General features: G+C 63.5%; 1 protein-coding gene across 4 annotated transcripts in view; it reads right to left on the reverse strand.

Moving 5' to 3' along the window:
- Positions 1-21828, reverse strand: part of LOC138754064 (pleckstrin homology domain-containing family A member 2-like) — a 129990-nt gene that overhangs the window by 26303 nt on the left and 81859 nt on the right. For all 4 annotated transcript variants that reach the window (XM_069917814.1, XM_069917813.1, XM_069917812.1 and 1 more), the window contains 3 exons: positions 17737-17793; positions 12398-12446; positions 220-317 (listed from right to left, as the gene is read on the reverse strand). In XM_069917814.1, coding sequence (XP_069773915.1) covers positions 220-317; positions 12398-12446; positions 17737-17793 — 204 coding nt within the window. The remainder of the gene's footprint in view (positions 1-219; positions 318-12397; positions 12447-17736; positions 17794-21828) is intronic.

The following is a 21828-nucleotide window of genomic DNA, read 5'->3' on the forward strand; positions in this document are numbered from 1 at the left end:
TAGTCGCTTCATTCCCAGGGGCAATCTCCTCCATTCTAACACCCCTTCCACTACCAATGCCCTTTGGAAGGAGAGATACCCACTAATCCAAACAGGGGACTCCAGGATCAGCTGGGTTGAACGAGCACAGTCTCATCTGGGGGCAAGCACGCCCTCTCTTCCCTGCTACAAACATGTGTAGGAACTCTCAGTGGAAGGGAGGATGGATATAGAACCTACCGTGATCTTGCACGATCTGTTCAAGGCTTGCACCCAGTCAAGCAGATCCGTTTTGTCATTGGCCAGAAGAAAATAGCGGCGCACACCTGCGTTTATCACTGCAATTAAATAGGAAACGGTCTCGTTAGTTGTTGGTTTGCAGTCTGCTGAGAAAGCCAATTATTCAAACCTACTATCGAGCTGGAAAGGGGTGGGGGGGGGGGGGGGGGGGAAAGAGAGTCAGGTCAGCTACTCAGCAGCACTGGGGAGGCGTTAGATGGTCTAAGGTTCTGTACAAATTGGTGAGGTATGTTGTCAACAGTGGCACCCGCTCACCAAGGACCCACATCGGCCGCAGGCGGCATGCAGCCGAAGGAAGCACACCAGACTCCATGCTGCTGGAGCTTGGCTCATGGGGACCAGATATCAGAACAGGGATTCGAGAAGGTGCCGAGGGCGAGAAGGGCTCCCAAAGGGCCTCGGGTGCTGAAGACCTCCTGATCATGTCGGAGATTTAGATCTGGGGCCCAGGTTTGTACAAGAGTCTGTGGGGGTCCAGGAGGCAAAACCACAGCAGTCAGTGACTCTGAAGGGAATCTCCTCTGTTCCTCTTTCTCCTATCATTAGGAATGGGCAATGTTATTTATTTGCCTTACGGCAAGCAAACGTTGTAGTGTATCATTTATGTAGCTTCTTTTATAATGCAACAATAAAAGGAACCGTTGAACCTTCTCACAGAGCTCGGTTGGAGCTCCACACCCGAGCTCCAAGCATGGGCCACAGTGGTCAGAAGTCATAAGCCCTTGACGTCAAGGCACCATACGGCCAATCTCAGTGTTGGAGTCACCAATGGATAGGCAAAGTTTAGAGGGCTGAATGCAAGCAAACAGGATGCGCGAGGGGGGACGAGGGCGCGAGGGGGGACGAGGGCGCGAGGGGGGACGAGGGCGCGAGGGGGGACGAGGGCGCGAGGGGGGACGAGGGCGCGAGGGGGGACGAGGGCGCGAGGGGGGACGAGGGCGCGAGGTGGGGACGAGGGCGCGAGGGGGGGACGAGGGCGCGAGGGGGGACGAGGGCGCGAGGGGGGACGAGGGCGCGAGGGGGGACGAGGGCGCGAGGGGGGAGGAGGGCGCGAGGGGGGACGAGGGCGCGAGGGGGGAGGAGGGCGCGAGGGGGGAGGAGGGCGCGAGGGGGGAGGAGGGCGCGAGGGGGGAGGAGGGCGCGAGGGGGGAGGAGGGCGCGAGGGGGGAGGAGGGCGCGAGGGGGGAGGAGGGCGCGAGGGGGGAGGAGGGCGCGAGGGGGGAGGAGGGCGCGAGGGGGGAGGAGGGCGCGAGGGGGGAGGAGGGCGCGGGGGGAGGAGGGCGCGAGGGGGGAGGAGGGGCGCGAGGGGGGAGGAGGGCGCGAGGGGGGAGGAGGGCGCGAGGGGGGAGGAGGGCGCGAGGGGGGAGGAGGGCGCGAGGGGGGAGGAGGGCGCGAGGGGGGAGGAGGGCGCGAGGGGGGAGGAAGGGCGCGAGGGGGGGAGGAGGGCGCGAGGGGGGAGGAGGGCGCGAGGGGGGAGGAGGGCGCGAGGGGGGAGGAGGCGCGAGGGGGGAGGAGGGCGCGAGGGGGGAGGAGGGCGCGAGGGGGGAGGAGGGCGCGAGGGGGGAGGAGGGCGCGAGGGGGGAGGAGGGCGCGAGGGGGGAGGAGGGCGCGAGGGGGGAGGAGGGCGCGAGGGGGGAGGAGGGCGCGAGGGGGGAGGAGGGCGCGAGGGGGGAGGAGGGCGCGAGGGGGGAGGAGGGCGCGAGGGGGGAGGAGGGCGCGAGGGGGGAGGAGGGCGCGAGGGGGGAGGAGGGCGCGAGGGGGGAGGAGGGCGCGAGGGGGGAGGAGGGCGCGAGGGGGGAGGAGGGCGCGAGGGGGGAGGAGGGCGCGAGGGGGGAGGAGGGCGCGAGGGGGGAGGAGGGCGCGAGGGGGGAGGAGGGCGCGAGGGGGGAGGAGGGCGCGAGGGGGGAGGAGGGCGCGAGGGGGGAGGAGGGCGCGAGGGGGGAGGAGGGCGCGAGGGGGGAGGAGGGCGCGAGGGGGGAGGAGGGCGCGAGGGGGGGAGGAGGGGCGCGAGGGGGGAGGAGGGCGCGAGGGGGGAGGAGGGCGCGAGGGGGGAGGAGGGCGCGAGGGGGGAGGAGGGCGCGAGGGGGGAGGAGGGCGCGAGGGGGGAGGAGGGCGCGAGGGGGGAGGAGGGCGCGAGGGGGGAGGAGGGCGCGAGGGGGGAGGAAGGGCGCGAGGGGGGAGGAGGGCGCGAGGGGGGAGGAGGGCGCGAGGGGGGGAGGAGGGCGCGAGGGGGGGAGGAGGGCGCGAGGGGGGAGGAGGGCGCGAGGGGGGGAGGAGGGCGCGAGGGGGGGAGGAGGGCGCGAGGGGGGAGGAGGGCGCGAGGGGGGAGGAGGGCGCGAGGGGGGAGGAGGGCGCGAGGGGGGAGGAGGGCGCGAGGGGGGAGGAGGGCGCGAGGGGGGAGGAGGGCGCGAGGGGGGAGGAGGGCGCGAGGGGGGAGGAGGGCGCGAGGGGGGAGGAGGGGCGCGAGGGGGGAGGAGGGCGCGAGGGGGTAGGAGGGGCGCGAGGGGGGGAGGAGGGCGCGAGGGGGGAGGAGGGCGCGAGGGGGGAGCAGGGCGCGAGGGGGGAGCAGGGCGCGAGGGGGGAGCAGGGCGCGAGGGGGGAGCAGGGCGCGAGGGGGGAGCAGGGCGCGAGGGGGGAGGAGGGCGCGGGGGGGGAGGAGGGCGCGGGGGGGGAGGAGGGCGCGGGGGGGGAGGAGGGCGCGGGGGGGGAGGAGGGCGCGGGGGGGGAGGAGGGCGCGGGGGGGGAGGAGGGCGCGGGGGGGGGAGGAGGGCGCGGGGGGGGAGGAGGGCGCGGGGGGAGAGGAGGGCGCGGGGGGGAGGAGGGCGCGGGGGGGGAGGAGGGCGCGGGGGGGGAGGAGGGCGCGGGGGGGGAGGAGGGCGCGGGGGGGGGAGGAGGGGCGCGGGGGGGGAGGAGGGCGCGGGGGGGGCGGTGGGCGCGGGGGGGGGCGGTGGGCGCGGGGGGGCGAGGGCGCGGGGGGGGCGAGGGCGCGGGGGGGCGAGGGCGCGGGGGGGGCGAGGGCGCGGGGGGGGCGAGGGCGCGGGGGGGGGGGCGAGGGCGCGGGGGGGGCGAGGGCGCGGGGGGGGCGAGGGCGCGGGGGGGCGAGGGCGCGGGGGGGGCGAGGGCGCGGGGGGGGCGAGGGCGCGGGGGGGGCGAGGGCGCGGGGGGGGGCGAGGGCGCGGGGGGGTGGGGGCGGTGGGCGCGGGGGGGGCGGTGGCGCGGGGGGGGGCGGTGGGCGCGGGGGGGGCGGTGGGCGCGGGGGGGGCGGTGGGCGCGGGGGGGGCGAGGGCGCGGGGGGGGCGAGGGCGCGGGGGGCGCGAGGGCGCGGGGGGGGGCGAGGGCGCGGGGGGGGGCGAGGGCGCGGGGGGGGCGAGGGCGGGGCGCGGGGGGGGCGAGGGCGCGGGGGGGGCGAGGGGCGCGGGGGGGGCGAGGGCGCGGGGGGGCGAGGGCGCGGGGGGGGCGAGGGCGCGGGGGGGGGCGAGGGCGCGGGGGGGGCGAGGGCGCGGGGGGGGGCGAGGGGCGCGGGGGGGGGCGAGGGCGCGGGGGGGGGCGAGGGCGCGGGGGGGGGCGAGGGCGCGGGGGGGGGCGAGGGCGCGGGGGGGGCGAGGGCGCGGGGGGGGGCGGAGGGCGCGGGGGGGGGCGAGGGCGCGGGGGGGCGAGGGCGCGGGGGGGGCGAGGGCGCGGGGGGGGCGAGGGCGCGGGGGGGGGGCGAGGGCGCGGGGGGGGCGAGGGCGCGGGGGGGGCGAGGGCGCGGGGGGGGCGAGGGCGCGAGGGGGGGCGAGGGCGCGAGGGGGGCGAGGGGGGGCGAGGGCGAGGGCGCGAGGGGGGGGCGAGGGCGCGAGGGGGGCGAGGGCGCGAGGGGGGCGAGGGCGCGAGGGGGGCGAGGGCGCGAGGGGGGCGAGGGCGCGAGGGGGGGCGAGGGGGGCGAGGGGCGCGAGGGGGGCGAGGGGGGCGAGGGCGCGAGGGGGGCGAGGGGCGCGAGGGGGGGCGAGGGCGCGAGGGGGGCGAGGGCGCGAGGGGGGCGAGGGCGCGAGGGGGGCGAGGGCGCGAGGGGGGCGAGGGCGCGAGGGGGGCGAGGGCGCGAGGGGGGCGAGGGCGCGAGGGGGCGAGCGAGGGCGGCGAGGGGGGCGAGGGCGCGAGGGGGGCGAGGGCGCGAGGGGGGCGAGGGCGCGAGGGGGGCGAGGGCGCGAGGGGGGCGAGGGCGCGAGGGGGGCGAGGGCGCGAGGGGGGCGAGGGCGCGAGGGGGGCGAGGGCGCGAGGGGGGCGAGGGCGCGAGGGGGGCGAGGGCGCGAGGGGGGCGAGGGCGCGAGGGGGGCGAGGGGCGCGAGGGGGGCGAGGGCGCGAGGGGGGCGAGGGCGCGAGGGGGGCGAGGGCGCGAGGGGGGCGAGGGGGCGAGGGGGGCGAGGGGGCGAGGGGGGCGAGGGGGCGAGGGCGCGAGGGGGGCGAGGGCGCGAGGGGGGCGAGGGCGCGAGGGGGGCGAGGGCGCGAGGGGGGCGAGGGCGCGAGGGGGGCGAGGGCGCGAGGGGGGCGAGGGCGCGAGGGGGGCGAGGGCGCGAGGGGGGCGAGGGCGCGAGGGGGGCGAGGGCGCGAGGGGGGCGAGGGCGCGAGGGGGGCGAGGGCGCGAGGGGGGCGAGGGCGCGAGGGGGGCGAGGGGCGAGGGGCGCGAGGGGGGCGAGGGCGCGAGGGGGGCGAGGGCGCGAGGGGGGCGAGGGCGCGAGGGGGGCGAGGGGCGCGAGGGGGGCGAGGGCGCGAGGGGGCGAGGGCGCGAGGGGGGCGAGGGCGCGAGGGGGGCGAGGGCGCGAGGGGGTGCGAGGGCGCGAGGGGGACGAGGGCGCGAGGGGGACGAGGGCGCGAGGGGGACGAGGGCGCGAGGGGGGACGAGGGCGCGAGGGGGACGAGGGCGCGAGGGGGACGAGGGCGCGAGGGGGACGAGGGCGCGAGGGGGACGAGGGCGCGAGGGGGACGAGGGCGCGAGGGGGACGAGGGCGCGAGGGGGACGAGGGCGCGAGGGGGGACGAGGGCGCGAGGGGGGACGAGGGCGCGAGGGGGACGAGGGCGCGAGGGGGACGAGGGCGCGAGGGGGACGAGGGCGCGAGGGGGACGAGGGCGCGAGGGGGACGAGGGCGCGAGGGGGGAGCAGGGCGCGAGGGGGGAGCAGGGCGCGAGGGGGGAGCAGGGCGCGAGGGGGGAGCAGGGCGCGAGGGGGGAGCAGGGCGCGAGGGGGGAGCAGGGCGCGAGGGGGGAGGAGGGCGCGGGGGGGGAGGAGGGCGCGGGGGGGGAGGAGGGCGCGGGGGGGGAGGAGGGCGCGGGGGGGGGAGGAGGGCGCGGGGGGGGAGGAGGGCGCGGGGGGGGAGGAGGGCGCGGGGGGGGAGGAGGCGCGGGGGGGGGGAGGAGGGCGCGGGGGGAGAGGAGGGCGCGGGGGGGAGGAGGGCGCGGGGGGGGAGGAGGGCGCGGGGGGGGAGGAGGGCGCGGGGGGGGGAGGAGGGCGCGGGGGGGGAGGAGGGCGCGGGGGGGGAGGAGGGCGCGGGGGGGGGCGTGGGCGCGGGGGGGGCGGTGGGCGCGGGGGGGGCGAGGGCGCGGGGGGGCGAGGGCGCGGGGGGGCGAGGGCGCGGGGGGGGCGAGGGCGCGGGGGGGGCGAGGGCGCGGGGGGGGCGAGGGCGCGGGGGGGGGCGAGGGGCGCGGGGGGGCGAGGGCGCGGGGGGGCGAGGGCGCGGGGGGGCGAGGGCGCGGGGGGGGCGAGGGCGCGGGGGGGGGCGAGGGCGCGGGGGGGGCGAGGGCGCGGGGGGGGGCGGTGGGCGCGGGGGGGGCGGTGGGCGCGGGGGGGGGCGGTGGGCGCGGGGGGGGGCGGTGGGCGCGGGGGGGGGCGGTGGGCGCGGGGGGGGGCGAGGGCGCGGGGGGGGGCGAGGGCGCGGGGGGGGCGAGGGCGCGGGGGGGGGCGAGGGCGCGGGGGGGGCGAGGGGCGCGGGGGGGGGCGAGGGCGCGGGGGGGGGGCGAGGGCGCGGGGGGGGCGAGGGCGCGGGGGGGCGAGGGCGCGGGGGGGGCGAGGGCGCGGGGGGGGCGAGGGCGCGGGGGGGGCGAGGGCGCGGGGGGGGGGCGAGGGCGCGGGGGGGGGCGAGGGCGCGGGGGGGGGCGAGGGCGCGGGTGGGGGCGAGGGCGCGGGGGGGGCGAGGGCGCGGGGGGGGCGAGGGCGCGGGGGGGGCGAGGGCGCGGGGGGGGGCGAGGGCGCGGGGGGGCGAGGGCGCGGGGGGGCGAGGGCGCGGGGGGGCGAGGGCGCGGGGGGGGGCGAGGGCGCGGGGGGGGGCGAGGGCGCGGGGGGGGCGAGGGCGCGGGGGGGGCGAGGGCGCGGGGGGGGCGAGGGCGCGGGGGGGGGCGAGGGCGCGAGGGGGGCGAGGGGGGGCGAGGGCGCGAGGGGGGGGCGAGGGCGCGAGGGGGGCGAGGGCGCGAGGGGGGCGAGGGCGCGAGGGGGGCGAGGGCGCGAGGGGGGCGAGGGCGCGAGGGGGGCGAGGGCGCGAGGGGGGCGAGGGGGGCGAGGGCGCGAGGGGGGCGAGGGGGGCGAGGGGCGCGAGGGGGGCGAGGGCGCGAGGGGGGCGAGGGCGCGAGGGGGGCGAGGGGCGCGAGGGGGGGCGAGGGCGCGAGGGGGGCGAGGGCGCGAGGGGGGCGAGGGCGCGAGGGGGGCGAGGGCGCGAGGGGGCGAGGGCGCGAGGGGGGCGAGGGCGCGAGGGGGGCGAGGGCGCGAGGGGGGCGAGGGCGCGAGGGGGGCGAGGGCGCGAGGGGGCGAGGGCGCGAGGGGGGCGAGGGCGCGAGGGGGGCGAGGGCGCGAGGGGGGCGAGGGCGCGAGGGGGGCGAGGGCGCGAGGGGGGCGAGGGCGCGAGGGGGGCGAGGGCGCGAGGGGGGCGAGGGCGCGAGGGGGGCGAGGGCGCGAGGGGCGGGCGAGGGCGCGAGGGGGGCGAGGGGCGCGAGGGGGGCGAGGGCGCGAGGGGGGCGAGGGCGCGAGGGGGGCGAGGGCGCGAGGGGGGGCGAGGGGCGCGAGGGGGGCGAGGGCGCGAGGGGGCGAGGGCGCGAGGGGGCGAGGGCGCGAGGGGGCGAGGGCGCGAGGGGGGGCGAGGGCGCGAGGGGGGCGAGGGCGCGAGGGGGGCGAGGGCGCGAGGGGGGCTGAGGGCGCGAGGGGGGGCGAGCGAGGGCGCGAGGGGGGCGAGGGCGCGAGGGGGGCGAGGGCGCGAGGGGGGCGAGGGCGCGAGGGGGGCGAGGGCGCGAGGGGGGCGAGGGCGCGAGGGGGCGAGGGCGCGAGGGGGGCGAGGGCGCGAGGGGGGCGAGGGCGCGAGGGGGGCGAGGGCGCGAGGGGGGCGAGGGCGCGAGGGGGCGAGGGCGCGAGGGGGCGAGGGCGCGAGGGGGGGGCGAGGGGCGCGAGGGGGGGCGAGGGCGCGAGGGGGGCGAGGGCGCGAGGGGGGACGAGGGCGCGAGGGGGGACGAGGGCGCGAGGGGGACGAGGGCGCGAGGGGGGACGAGGGCGCGAGGGGGACGAGGGCGCGAGGGGGACGAGGGCGCGAGGGGGACGAGGGCGCGAGGGGGACGAGGGCGCGAGGGGGACGAGGGCGCGAGGGGGACGAGGGCGCGAGGGGGACGAGGGCGCGAGGGGGACGAGGGCGCGAGGGGGACGAGGGCGCGAGGGGGACGAGGGCGCGAGGGGGACGAGGGCGCGAGGGGGACGAGGGCGCGAGGGGGACGAGGGCGCGAGGGGACGAGGGCGCGAGGGGGACGAGGGCGCGAGGGGGACGAGGGCGCGAGGGGGACGAGGGCGCGAGGGGGACGAGGGCGCGAGGGGGACGAGGGCGCGAGGGGGACGAGGGCGCGAGGGGGACGAGGGCGCGAGGGGGACGAGGGCGCGAGGGGGACGAGGGCGCGAGGGGGACGAGGGCGCGAGGGGACGAGGGCGCGAGGGGGACGAGGGCGCGAGGGGGACGAGGGCGCGAGGGGGACGAGGGCGCGAGGGGGGACGAGGGCGCGAGGGGGACGAGGGCGCGAGGGGGACGAGGGCGCGAGGGGGACGAGGGCGCGAGGGGGACGAGGGCGCGAGGGGGACGAGGGCGCGAGGGGGACGAGGGCGCGAGGGGGACGAGGGCGCGAGGGGGACGAGGGCGCGAGGGGGACGAGGGCGCGAGGGGGACGAGGGCGCGAGGGGGACGAGGGCGCGAGGGGGACGAGGGCGCGAGGGGGACGAGGGCGCGAGGGGGACGAGGGCGCGAGGGGGACGAGGGCGCGAGGGGGACGAGGGCGCGAGGGGGACGAGGGCGCGAGGGGGACGAGGGCGCGAGGGGGACGAGGGCGCGAGGGGGACGAGGGCGCGAGGGGGACGAGGGCGCGAGGGGGACGAGGGCGCGAGGGGGACGAGGGCGCGAGGGGGACGAGGGCGCGAGGGGGACGAGGGCGCGAGGGGGACGAGGGCGCGAGGGGGACGAGGGCGCGAGGGGGACGAGGGCGCGAGGGGGACGAGGGCGCGAGGGGGGACGAGGGCGCGAGGGGGACGAGGGCGCGAGGGGGACGAGGGCGCGAGGGGGACGAGGGCGCGAGGGGGACGAGGGGCGCGAGGGGGACGAGGCGCGAGGGGGACGAGGGCGCGAGGGGGACGAGGGCGCGAGGGGGACGAGGGCGCGAGGGGGACGAGGGCGCGAGGGGGACGAGGGCGCGAGGGGGACGAGGGGCGCGAGGGGGACGAGGGCGCGAGGGGGACGAGGGCGCGAGGGGGGACGAGGGCGCGAGGGGGACGAGGGCGCGAGGGGGGACGAGGGGCGCGAGGGGGGACGAGGGCGCGAGGGGGGACGAGGGCGCGAGGGGGGACGAGGGCGCGAAGGGGGGGAGAGCGCGAAGGGGGGAGAGCGCGAAGGGGGGAGAGCGCGAAGGGGGGAGAGCGCGAAGGGGGGAGAGCGCGAAGGGGGGAGAGCGCGAAGGGGGGAGAGCGCGAAGGGGGGAGAGCGCGAAGGGGGGAGAGCGCGAAGGGGGGAGAGCGCGAAGGGGGGAGAGCGCGAAGGGGGGAGAGCGCGAAGGGGGGAGAGCGCGAAGGGGGGAGAGCGCGAAGGGGGGAGAGCGCGAAGGGGGGAGAGCGCGAAGGGGGGAGAGCGCGAAGGGGGGAGAGCGCGAAGGGGGGAGAGCGCGAAGGGGGGGAGAGCGCGAAGGGGGGAGAGCGCGAAGGGGGTGAGAGCGCGAAGGGGGGAGAGCGCGAAGGGGGGAGAGCGCGAAGGGGGGAGAGCGCGAAGGGGGGAGAGCGCGAAGGGGGGGAGAGCGCGAAGGGGGGAAGCGCGAAGGGGGGAGAGCGCGAAGGGGGGAGAGCGCGAAGGGGGGAGAGCGCGAAGGGGGGAGAGCGCGAAGGGGGGAGAGCGCGAAGGGGGGAGAGCGCGAAGGGGGGAGAGCGCGAAGGGGGGGAGAGCGCGAAGGGGGGGAGAGCGCGAAGGGGGGAGAGCGCGAAGGGGGGAGAGCGCGAAGGGGGGGAGAGCGCGAAGGGGGGAGAGCGCGAAGGGGGGAGAGCGCGAAGGGGGGAGAGCGCGAAGGGGGGAGAGCGCTAAGGGGGGAGAGCGCTAAGGGGGGGAGAGCGCGAAGGGGGGGAGAGCGCGAAGGGGGGGGGGAGAGCGCGAAGGGGGGAGAGCGCGAAGGGGGGAGAGCGTGTAGAGGGGAGTGCGTGAGGTGGGGGGGAGAGTGCAAGGCCTGTGTTTGACTGGCAGAGGCAGTCCACCCAGAAGGTTTCTCTGCCCATCGTACCCCCAAGGAGATGACCTGCATGATCCACCACTGTTCCGACTGTCAATGACACCAAGCAGCAGGCAGCAGAGAAAGTGTCACACAGGAAACGTGCCACAAACCCATAATGTCTTTAAAGCTCAGTCACCCATAGCAAAAGGATGTCACAAGTGCATGTTACATTCTGAACTTCCTTTTTCTAGATCTGTTGTGATCAGGAAGGGATATTGGCTCACATCTGTGTTGCACATGGAAGTCAGCTGAATGGTGACAATAAGCACTCTGGAGGAATCACTCTGGTTGCCTTGAACAACTTGCCAATGCATTTATTGCTTTTCATGTGGTTAATTTTTTATACAGCACATGAACAGGCCACGAGTGCATGCCACCCAATTTACACCCTATTAACCTTTAAACCCCCGATACGTCTTTTGAAGGGTGGGAGGAATCCGGAGCCCTCAGGGAAAACCCACGCATGCACGGGGAGAACGTACAAACTCCTTGCAGCAGGGGATTTGAACCCCTGTCCGAATCACTGGAGCTGTGACCACGTTCCGCTGGTCTTTCTGCACTTTTCAGTTACTGAGGTCACCAATCCATGCAAAAGAGTTGATCCAACAGGCATAGATAGTTACAGCAGAAGACGCCACAACACGAAGAGGCCCTTCAACTACTGCGTCTGTGCAGACTCATTGAGAGCAGGGAGCAGAGACACAGAGCTCCCCTGTGGAGTCCAACTGCCATGCAGCCCATTAAAGGGGCCGATGCTTGTTTATTTTAAAATCCTGCGATCGCGGGGTCTGGGCCCAAGATGGCGGAGCTTGTGTTTGGCAGCGGCCTCAAGAATCTCCAGCAAAGCAGAGGACTGGCGCAGGGCACCCGAAGACGCGGGGAGAGCAGTTCAGGAAGGTGAAGCAGAAGAGACAACCCATGGACTGCGACCACACCATTGGACCAGTGTTGGACTGACGATCACCCAGGCGGCGGGCTGTTTGCGACTCGAGGCGAGGCTCACACCAGGCTGCAGGCTGCTAGAGACTGGATTGGGAATGAACGAAGGGGTGCCAGGTATCAGAACCGAAATGCAAGAGGGTGCCAAGGGCGCTCAGGGCTTCCTGACCATTTCAGATGTTTGGATCTGGAGCTCGGGTGGCCAATGGTTCAGACAGCAGTCACCCGCATCCTGTGTGGGGTCCTCTCCTCAAGTCACCAACAGTCTGTTGCCTGTGTGCTCTTTGGCTTCAGAGCCCCTCGCAGGCCTGTCGCTTTGGTCACCATCCTGTGGGTCATCTCTTCTGCTTTTCTTTCTCAAACTAGGGATTGGTTCCTCCATTTTCTGGCACCCTGCATCAGTCCTCTGCTTCCCCAGATTCTGCAACCTTATCGTTAAATCAACAGCCACTTTCAGGTGGCCAGAATACCCCAACATAAAGACGTCTAAAATACCCGAATGCGGCTGTTGGGAGGCCACTTGAAAGCAGAGAACCCTGACCCCAGGAGTACTTACCCAACTCTCCTCGGGTAGGTGTATTCTCTGCTTCCGAGCGCTCCCCCTAGGCACCTGAAAGCGGGCGAGACAATGGCTACAGCCGACAGGAGCTGGCGTTTGCTCTGCAGCGCTTCTTCCCGCTCCGGAACTTTCAGGTGCCAGAACAGCGTCGCCACCTGAATGCCGCTTCGCGCACACGCGCAGCCGGCTCCGGAGCCACATTCTCCCAGCTATTTCACCAGAAAGCAGCTATTGTGTAATAGAAAGGACATCCCATCCCATCAGACTTATAGGGTAACAAGATTAGATGCTTAGCTAAAAGGGATGCAAATATCTTTCTGCAGGGAATTTAGGGAGTTGGCGGAGATTCCAAGGCACAGACATTTCCAACATCGAAGAAGCATCCAGACAAAGCACTGAAACCTCCAGCAAGAGAACAGCTGGATAATGCAATGATATGGATGCCTGTTGATCCAAAGGGGCTGCTCACGGATCATGACTAACACCCGCCTTACTCTACAGCCAGTTATACTGAAGGAAGGAGATTCATGGAGTTTGAGGAGTGTTATCGTTTCAAGTTATCGGCATGCGCACTGAACAACAGGGATTCATCTTACTAGTGAACTTGTGTGGTATAGGACGGAGTACAGTCAGAGAGGGATCGACCAGTTAGAACAGAGCAGCAGCGTTAGTTTGCTGGAGTGAGGTTAGTGTAGGAGTCTGATAACAGCAGGAAAGATACTGTCCTTGAAACTTGTGCTTGGGTATTCCCCCCCATCACGATCATTCTCCCCTGCCAACCCCCGGGCATCCTCTCCCTCACCCTTCCCCCACCTTCTTTCTGGAGGGAAGGTGGTTGGAGTGGGATGATTCTGCCCATTTAAATATGAAACAAGCACTCACCGAAGCAAAATTCAACTTTTGGTTTCTGCTTTGCTGTGGCTTCACTGACCTGAAACCAAATGGATCATTAAATTAGAATATTTGCACTTGGGTGGACAACTGTTCACCGGTTTAACCAGGGATCGAAGACGCAAGACTTCTTGAATAAAAAGCTGATTGATGGAAAATACCCAGCAGGCCAGGCGGCAGCTGCGGAAGGATTTCCATCCTGAAACTTGGTTTCTCTGCCCACAGCACTTTCTGTTTTTATCTCAGATTTTCAGCATCCGCACCTTTTACTGGTTGTTATTATCCCAGCTTCCTGGAAAAGGCAGGAAAGCCACCACAAAGCCAGAATCTGCCAAATTTTCTCTGATCTGGAATTAAGGCAACCAGCAACCTTAGGAAACCAGCCACAAAAAATTGGAGGAAAATAAATAAAAATTAAAATGAATAAGGTTAAATTAAAAAAAAAACGAATGAAAGCTTAAAATTGTAAAAACAAATTCTCTGAAGTAACACATAAACCTATGGTGAAGACGGGAGCAAATATTCAGCCAGCGGAGGGCCTTGCTTGGGCTTTGCTTATAGCAGCTGTGTTTAAATAAAATGACATCGCCCATGAGGAAGAATTGGTTGATGCCACTCCCTGTGGGTGTCTCCTTAACCCTGCTTTATAAGAGTCTTTATCTTTATTAATACAGGTTCTCCCCGACTTGCGACCAAAAGGTAAAGGTTCCATTATTTGTCACGTAATACTACATTTTGAATGTAACATATGGTCAGTGCCAGATTCCAACCCAAATCTGGTCCTGCTCTCTGACTCTGTAAAGCCATTGTACTGACCTAATTGGCCGAGTTCAATTGTTCCCTGAGGTTATGTGGGAAATAAGAGTGATGGGATTCTTCTAATGGGAGACAGCATAGATTCAGTGGGCCAAATGCCCCACCTCCCCCCTGGGTCATAGAAAACATGCCCTTCTAGTCTGTGCATCATCCCACTGACCTGCACCCATAGACCTTCTATCCATGTACGTGTCCAAATTTTCCTCTGGTCTGTATCTTCCCTACCCTCAGTGGAAAGACCTTACTTGCATTCACTCTGTCTCTCCCCCTCATACTTTTAAGTACATCTATCAAATCTCTCCTCATTCTTCTACAGTCCTGGGAATAAAGTCGGAACCTGTTTAATCTTTCTCTGCAACTCAGTTGCTGAAGTCTGGGCAACATCCTAATAAACCTTCTCCGCACTCTTTCAATGTTATAGATTTCTTTCCTGTAGTTTGGTGCATAAAATACTCCAAATTTGACCTCAGCAGTGACCTTGCAATGAAATGGCTTCAAATGCAGCTCAATGATACAAGTCACATTCTCGCCCTCTTGGAAAGGTCCACGGCACACTGACCCATCCACTGCAAACCTGTCTGAAGCTTTGTAACAATCTTCAGTCAACAGGATGCAACCAGACGCATTGATGAACACAACCTTCAAATTCAGAAGGGCGAAACTTTCCTCTTGTGAAGCCAGCCTAAGTTTCCAGCCACAAGCCACGACGAGCCACTGGCAACGCAGGAGGGTCACGGCCTGTAGGAGCCCCCTGCCAGTGGATGCGTGACCAGAGGCATCTCCCACCTGAGGACCCTGGACCTCAGGGGAAGTGCAGCTTCATTAAAAGGCATGGGACCAGAGGGAACACAGTCACTGTCTCTCAAACACACTTCGCAACTGGGGAAAGGCCGGCAACAGAGTCCCCTGGAGAGTTTAATGACCTGCGACTTGGAACATTGAAATGACAGGTGCCTTCTCACGGAGGATCCGAAACATCTGTACAAGGGCTGCTCAGGAAGAATGGAAGGGCACTTGGAGGCCATTCAGCCTATTAGAACCTCACTGCCTCTTTGAAAGAACTGGCCAATTTTCCAGATTCAACTGCATTTTAAAAGAGGTGATGGAATTATGGAATCAGGCAGACTGGATGGTAAACCACACACCTGACAGGGCCGTAAACCACCCACTGGGCAGTCAACCACCACCCACCAGACCAGGCGGTGAACCACCCACTTGACCATAAACCACCCACCAGACTGAACAGTAAAGCCTCACTGGGCAGTCAACCACCGCCCACCAGACCAGGAGGTGAACCACCCACCCGACCATAAATCACCCACCAGACAGGCTGTAAACATCCCAGCAGACCAGGATGTAAACCAACCAATATTTACATGAAGGCATTTCTCATCTCCTTTCCATTCTTTCAACGCATTGCTCACTGGCCAGCTGAAACCATTTCTATCCTTGCAGACATGATCACAGGATTTATGAGGCTTTTACATGGACAAGCGGTTATGCCGGGAATGGAACAGTATGCATCACGAGCAAGCAGAACACAGTTGGTTTAATTTGGCATCATGTTCAGCGTGGACCTCGTGGGCTGTAGATCTTGTTCCCATGCTGAATTGTTCTATGTATCTGCTCCAACAAAACTGCTGACAAATTTGGACCCCCCTCTCATGTCTGTCCTGCTCCAAGGAGGACAATCCCATCGTCTCCGATCTTTGTTTACTGCCCCCCAGCCCCCCCACAACATCCTGGAAAAATTGGGAGAAAAGTTAGAGGGGAAATAAAGTCAGCAAGGAATGGATACAGCATAACCGGAGATAGAAAGGGCATGGTTAGCGCAACCCTGTTACAGTGCCAGCGCCGTGGGTTCAAGTCCCATGCTGTCTGTAAGTTTTCCTCGTGTCTGGGTGGGTTTCCTCCGGGGCCTCTGGCTTCTTCCCACCGTTCAAAACGTACCGGAAGCTGTTGGTCAATTGGGCACAGGCTCGTGGGCCAAAAGGGCCTGGGCTGCATGTCTACATTTTTAAAAAAAAACCAGTGTAACCAGATAGAGGTGGGGATTATCCAAAATTGGAAAAAAATATCTTCATACCATTAGGTTTAAGGTTGCTCAGGAAGATGTGTGTTGGTGTTCAAGTTTACAATTGACCTCATCCTGACGAGACCGAGGACAGATATGTGAATGTAGGACCAATGGGGCGGGGGGAGGGGGGGGGGTTAAAAAATGGTTGGCTGGAGGAAGCTGAAGTTTAGGCCCACACACACACACACACACACACACACACACACACACACAATGAGAGGAAGCCACAGCTAGCTCACTGAATGCGGAAGAATAGGTCAGACTTTCTGTCCAAGACCTTTACAGATGGTACCACACTAAGAGTACCTGGGCCACAAGGTGGTGGAACAATATTATTTCGTGAACGCAAGAGCCTCGGATGGTGAGTGCGATCAGTTCCTTTGGTCGTACACCATTCTCGCTGCCCGTAGGAAGAAGCTGTTCCTCAGCCTGGTGGTGCTGGTTCTGATCCTCCTGGATCTCTTCCCCAATGGGAGCAGCTGAAAGATGCCGTGTGCAGGGGTGGAAGGGGTCCTCAAATGATTTTGCGCACCCTCTTCAGACAACGATCCCAGCAGTAGATCACATCGATGGGGTGGGGGGGGGGGGGTAGAGGGAAGAGGGAGACTCCAGTGATTTGGTCTGGTGAACAGACCTCTGATCCTTTTCTCTGCAGCAACATACCACACTGTGATGCAGCCGGCCAGGATACTCTCAAGAGAGCTCCTGTAAAAAGTTGGAATTCAGTCAGTCACCAAAGCCAGTGTGATGCAAAGTCCTGTGACTCGATCTTCCAACTCTCTTTGCAAAGAGTCTCTAATTAATTCACACTTGTATTATGGGCTGTCTACATCTGCCAGCTAAATCTCAGCTGCTGTTACACTAAAGCATGCGCCTGAGTGGTGCACCAAGCCAGGCACATCAATGCTCCTTTTACAATGGCTGTTTTAGCTTACAAAAAAAAATAGATATTATTATCACCTGCCTAATGCGTCTATCTTCGCCTGCCTGCCAAATGCTGTCCACCTTATACTTGCAAGTCTCCACAAGTTTAAGGCACAACACTGGACAACTCTTTCACTAGTCAAGTCTATGCCAGGTTTCACAGCAATCCCATCATATAATTCCTCCCCCCCAACCCCCACCACCATTCTTCCCTGGCAAACTCTTCTCTTTCAAATCCTTATCCCTACCCGATGGCACAGTTTGTGTTGTCCAGTGGTTCTCAACCTTTGTCTTCCCACTCACATCCCACTTTAAGTAATCCCTCTGCCATCGGTGCTCTGTGATTTGTAAGGAATTGCTTAAGGTGGGATGTGAGTGGGAAGGGAAGGTTGAGAATCACTGCTCGAGAGCCAATTGCTGCTGAAATACTTTGCTAGATAAAAATTGTCATTGGCCCATTTCCTTTGGAGTTCTGAAATGGTGCACATAACAAGTCAATGAGGGATGATTAAAACAGTGGTTTTCAAACATTTTCTTTCCACCAAGTCCCACCTTAAGCAATCCCTACTAATCACAGAGCACCGATGGCACAGGGAATATTTAACATGGTTCGTGGGTGGAAAGAAAAAAGTTAAGGCCAGCCACCCAGATTCAAATCGGTGCTGTCTGTCTGGAGTTTGTATGTTCCCCCCTTGTCTTTTGAGTGGGTTTCCTTTGAGTGCTCCGGTTTCCTCCCGCCCTTCAAAACATACGGGGGTTGTAAGTTAATTGGGTGTAATTGGGTGACATGGGCTCATGGGCCAGAAGGGCCTGTTACTGTGTTGTTCGTCTAAATTTAGGTCATGTGACCCGCCACCAATTCCCCTACCCCTCCCCCCCCCCCCACCGCCTACATTTGGGATAAATTTATGGAAACCAAGTAAACCACTCCAGTGGATGGGGGAAGGCAAGCAGAACAGCTGGGATACATCTAACGCGATCACAGAGAGAAACTGAAAACTCCACACAGACAGCATCTGAGGCCAGATTTGAACCCGGGTCTGTGGGCTTCGCAACTCTGCAGCCCTATAAAGCAGTGGACAAGGCCACTGCTACCTGATGGTCTGAGGAGGCCCGGACTCCATTTTCCTTTGCAGCCCCATTGCCGACCCGAGGCTTCATCCTGTCAACACCAACGAGGAAAACAGCTGTAAAGTTTTTGCCTGCTCCATTTTGCTTCCTCTTACTCCGGAGCCAGGCTGCTGTGGTGTATGAAATGTAACGTGGGTAGATTTTGGGACTTTAAGGAAATCAGGGGTAGGAGATCGGAGCTGGAAAGTGTTAAACAATTAACCTCAATCTTACTGAACATCACAGAGTATCTGAAGTGACTGTCTTTGTTTGGGGCGCCGGGCAATGCTCTTGGCGACTTTGTTTGCCTTGTGGCAGGCACAAGTTGAATTAGATCATGCATATTATTAATGTATAATTATGTGACAATAACAGGAACCTTGGTATTATTTTGTTCCAATACCTTGGAGATGTATGAAAGCTGAAGACTGCCAACGCACTGTGCTCCAGGTGGCAAATTCTGAAAGAAAACAGAGCAAGATGGATATTAACCAATTATCCTTCCGTTACTTCATTTGCGAATCCTTAAGCAACTTGAGGCAGAACTCAAATTCTGATGCTGGCCAGTTGCAACATGGTCTAGTACAGGGCACCAATACGCCCTCCCCCACCCCAAGTGGACGTGCAGACAAGCTGGACATGCACTCTCACTCTGTCCACCTCCAGGTCTTCAGCCTGTTTCTTCCTCTTCTGCAAGACCTGGTCTCATCTCAGCGCCCAGCAGGTACACAGCAAGGTGCATGGGTGGGAGTGCACGGTGGAAAAGGGGGAAAGCACCATTCAAGGTTGTTCTGTTAGAAGATGCGCAATCTGGAGGCTGGGACTAATAACCCAGAGAGAGGCTGCAGATGCTGCGATTGCGGTCAAAACGCTGGAGGAATTCAGCTGGTTGATTCACCATCTATAGGAGACAAAGATATACTGCTGACACTTCGGGCCTGAGCCCTTCTTCAATGCAAATAAAATCAGATTTCTAATCTTGGGCTCAGGCCCAAAACATTGGCAATATATCTCCGTCTCCTAAAGATGCTGAATTCCTCCTGCATTTCAGTGTTTTCACTAATAATCCACAGAGCTCAGTTTAAATCCCTGTCCGGGCTAGCTGAGGAATTTTAATTATCCAGCGCTGTCTGTAAGGAGTTATCTTCGTGTCTGTAAGGGTTTCCTCTGAATGCTCTGGTTTCCTCCCACATTTCCAAAAAAAAGTACAGGATGGAAGGGGTCATGGGCCGGAAGGGTCCGTAACCACACTGCAAGTCTAAATTTAAAAGGAAATAACCACGTTAATGATGTACAGAAAAATACCTTCTGATTGGAGAACTGCATCTCGTTCACTGAGGTATTTCACGGGAGGATACCTGTTGTCCTTTTCCGGTCTGCCTGGCCAGTATAGGACCCAGACTCAATATTATCAACTCTTGGGTTAGCATATTACAGCGCCAGCAACCTGGGTTCGAACCCAGTGCTACCTGCAAGGAGTTTTCCTCCTGTGACCTGTGTGGGGTTCCCCCGGTTTTGTCACATGGGGTATATTGGGTGGTGCGGACTCGTGGGCCAGAAGGACCTGTTACCGTGCTATATCTCTAAATTATATTCAAATTCACTAGCGTCACTGGGAGGGGGGGGGGGGGGTGGGCAGGATGCGGACCCCACCAGGTGACACCATCGGAGAGGGTGACACCAAAATGACCATCTATAAAATTTTTGGGCAGGATTTCAGCAGAAATTTATTTTAAAAAAAATTAAAATATCCCGTTCGTTAGTTATAAAAACAAAAACTTTTTTTTTGTAAGCTCAGTTTCAATGTATCAATATACCTGCAAGACTAAACCAATGCTCATTTACCTTTTGAACCTTCTAACGCGTTACGGTCAGAGCCGTCATTATTACCCAATGACAATGATGCTTCGGATCCCGTGGTTTCGTCCGCACGCGCTACAAGCAAGCGCTGTTGTTTTTGTTGCTGCTGCCACCCATGGCTGTGTGGCCAGGCACAATTCCAATGCCACCTACAAGTTTGCTGATGACACCACAATTATCAGCAAAATCACAGATGGCAATGAGGAGGCGTACAGGAAGGAGATAAATCTGCTTGTTTAATGGTGTTATGGTAACAACCTTGCGCTCAACATCAACAAAACCAAGGAGATGAATGTGGACTTCAGGAGGAAGTCAGGCGAGCACGACCCAGAACTCATCAAAGGGGCCAGTAGTGGGGAGGGCCAAGAGCTTCAAATTTTTAAGTGTCAACATCTCCGTGGATCTGTCCTAGAGCCATCAATTTGATGCAATTATAAAGAGGGCTCGTCAGTGGCTATACTTTGTGAGGTGTCGGAGGAGATTCGGCGCGTCACTGGAGACTCTCGTAAACCTCTACAGGTGGACCATGCAGAGTATTCTGACTGGTTGCTTCACTGCCTGGTACGGAGACGCCGACTCTCAGGACAAGAATAAACTCCAGAGGGTTGTTAACTCGGCCTGCGACATCACAGGCACCAGTCCTCAATCCATCGAGGACATCGACATGAGGCAGTGTCTTAAAAAAAGCAGCCTCTATCCTCAAGGACCCGCCACCACCCAGACTACGCCCTCTTCACTCTGCTACCATCGAGCACTCAGCGGCACAAGGACAGCTTCTTCCCCTCCGCCATCAGATTCCTGAATAACCAATGAACCACAGACATTGCCTGACTTTTCATGCACTGTTATTTAAATTGTTTTTATAGTGATGTAAGATGGTGTAGAATGAACGTACAAATACGATGCTACCACAAATCACCAAATTTTATAACTTGTTCGAGAAATTCTGATTCTGGGGTTTTTATAGTCGCTGCTTTTGTCAAATTTTCTGGTGGTTTAGCTACAATATTGTGGTCAGTAGTATTTGTAAACCTATTTCAATGATTTTTTTGAGAATGAAGTGGTAATTAAAGGTAAAGAGGAGAAGAATTCATTTCAGTTGTGCGCATGTAATTTAAAGGTATAATTATAATTTATTTTTCACTACTATAGCCATTAATTCAATGATTTACCAGTAACATTAGTACAAAAGAAAAAGTTACTAAGGATTCTGTATGGTGTGGTACGGGAAGAGGTAGGTGGAGTGGCGCCCCTGTTAAAATTAACTCTTTAAAATGGTTCCAAAGCCAGGCAAATATGGAGGGGCAGGAATCCCAGAATTCAGTTCCGCACAGGATCAGGTTATCCCAGGGCTGCACAAAAAGGTAAGCATCCGCCCTTTCAATGCGCGAGCTGAATCTCAGTGTGGGTGGGGGGGGGGGAAGAGGACAAGGTCCACCGAACATACCCGTACCCACCACACTGGGTGCAACCACCAAAATGCAACAATCTCAGCTTCAAAGCAGGAGAGAGAGCACTCAAAACGAATATAGGCTGATGGTTAAAGACAAGATCCAGGGAGAATTTTTTGTGTAAAGCGCCCTGCCCTTGCTCTAAAGGCGTGGACCCGGAGGCACTCTCTTTTGGTGACATTTTACATTTCCACTCCCTGAGCCTCGCCCCTCCCTCTACACTTTGAGCAATGCCTTCAAAGGCGTAAGGAAGCAAGGAGGGTTATGAGTGTGAGGTAGGGAAGGATTTGATAGTGTGGTGTAGGTTTACGTAGGCTGGCGCAACATTGTGAGCAGAAGGGCCTGTACTGTGCTGTACTGTTCTATGCTCGAAACCCAGTTGGTACGTGTGGCCTCAGTCACCCAATGTGGAAACAGACCATTCGGCCCAACTTGGCGACGAAAATGTCCCACCTGCCTGCTTTTGGTCCATAGGAGGATCACTGCACTCCACTCTGTCGACAAAATCTACCAGATCGTTGTCTGAAGAGGGCGCGCAAAATCATTGAGGTGAACCCTGCATCATTCAGCTGCTCCCGTCGGGGAAAAGATAGAGGAGGATCAGAGCCAGCACCACCAGGCTGAGGAAACAGCTTCTTCCCACAGGCAGGGAGAACGACCAAAGGAACAGCTCTCACTAACCATCCGAGACAATCATATTCATAAAACAATATTTATCTGCATAGATGAAATGCTTGTCCTGTACGTGAATGTATTTTACATCTAGCTTTTTTTTTGCACCAAAGACCAGAGAACATTGTTTTGTCAGGTTGTATTTTGTACAATCAGATGACAATGCAAACTTATCCTATCCATGTATCCATCCAATTATTTTTAACATTGCAATTTTCTTTGGCTTGGCTTTGCGGACGAAGATTTATGGAGGGGTAATGTCCACGTCAGCTGCAGGCTCGTTTGTGGCTGAAAAGTCCGATGCGGGACAGGCAAACACGGTTGCAAGGGAAAATTGGTTGGTTGGGGTTGGGTGTTGGGTTTTTCCTCCGTTGTCTTTTGTCAGTGAGGTGGGCTCTGCGGTCTTCTTCAAAGGAGGTTGCTGCCCGCCGAACTGTGAGGTGCCAAGATGCACGATTTGAGGCGATATCAGCCCACTGGCGGTGGTCAATGTGGCAGGCACCAAGAGATTT

Source organism: Narcine bancroftii, chromosome 2 (assembly GCF_036971445.1).
Source record: "Narcine bancroftii isolate sNarBan1 chromosome 2, sNarBan1.hap1, whole genome shotgun sequence".
NCBI classification, from domain to species: domain Eukaryota; kingdom Metazoa; phylum Chordata; class Chondrichthyes; order Torpediniformes; family Narcinidae; genus Narcine; species Narcine bancroftii.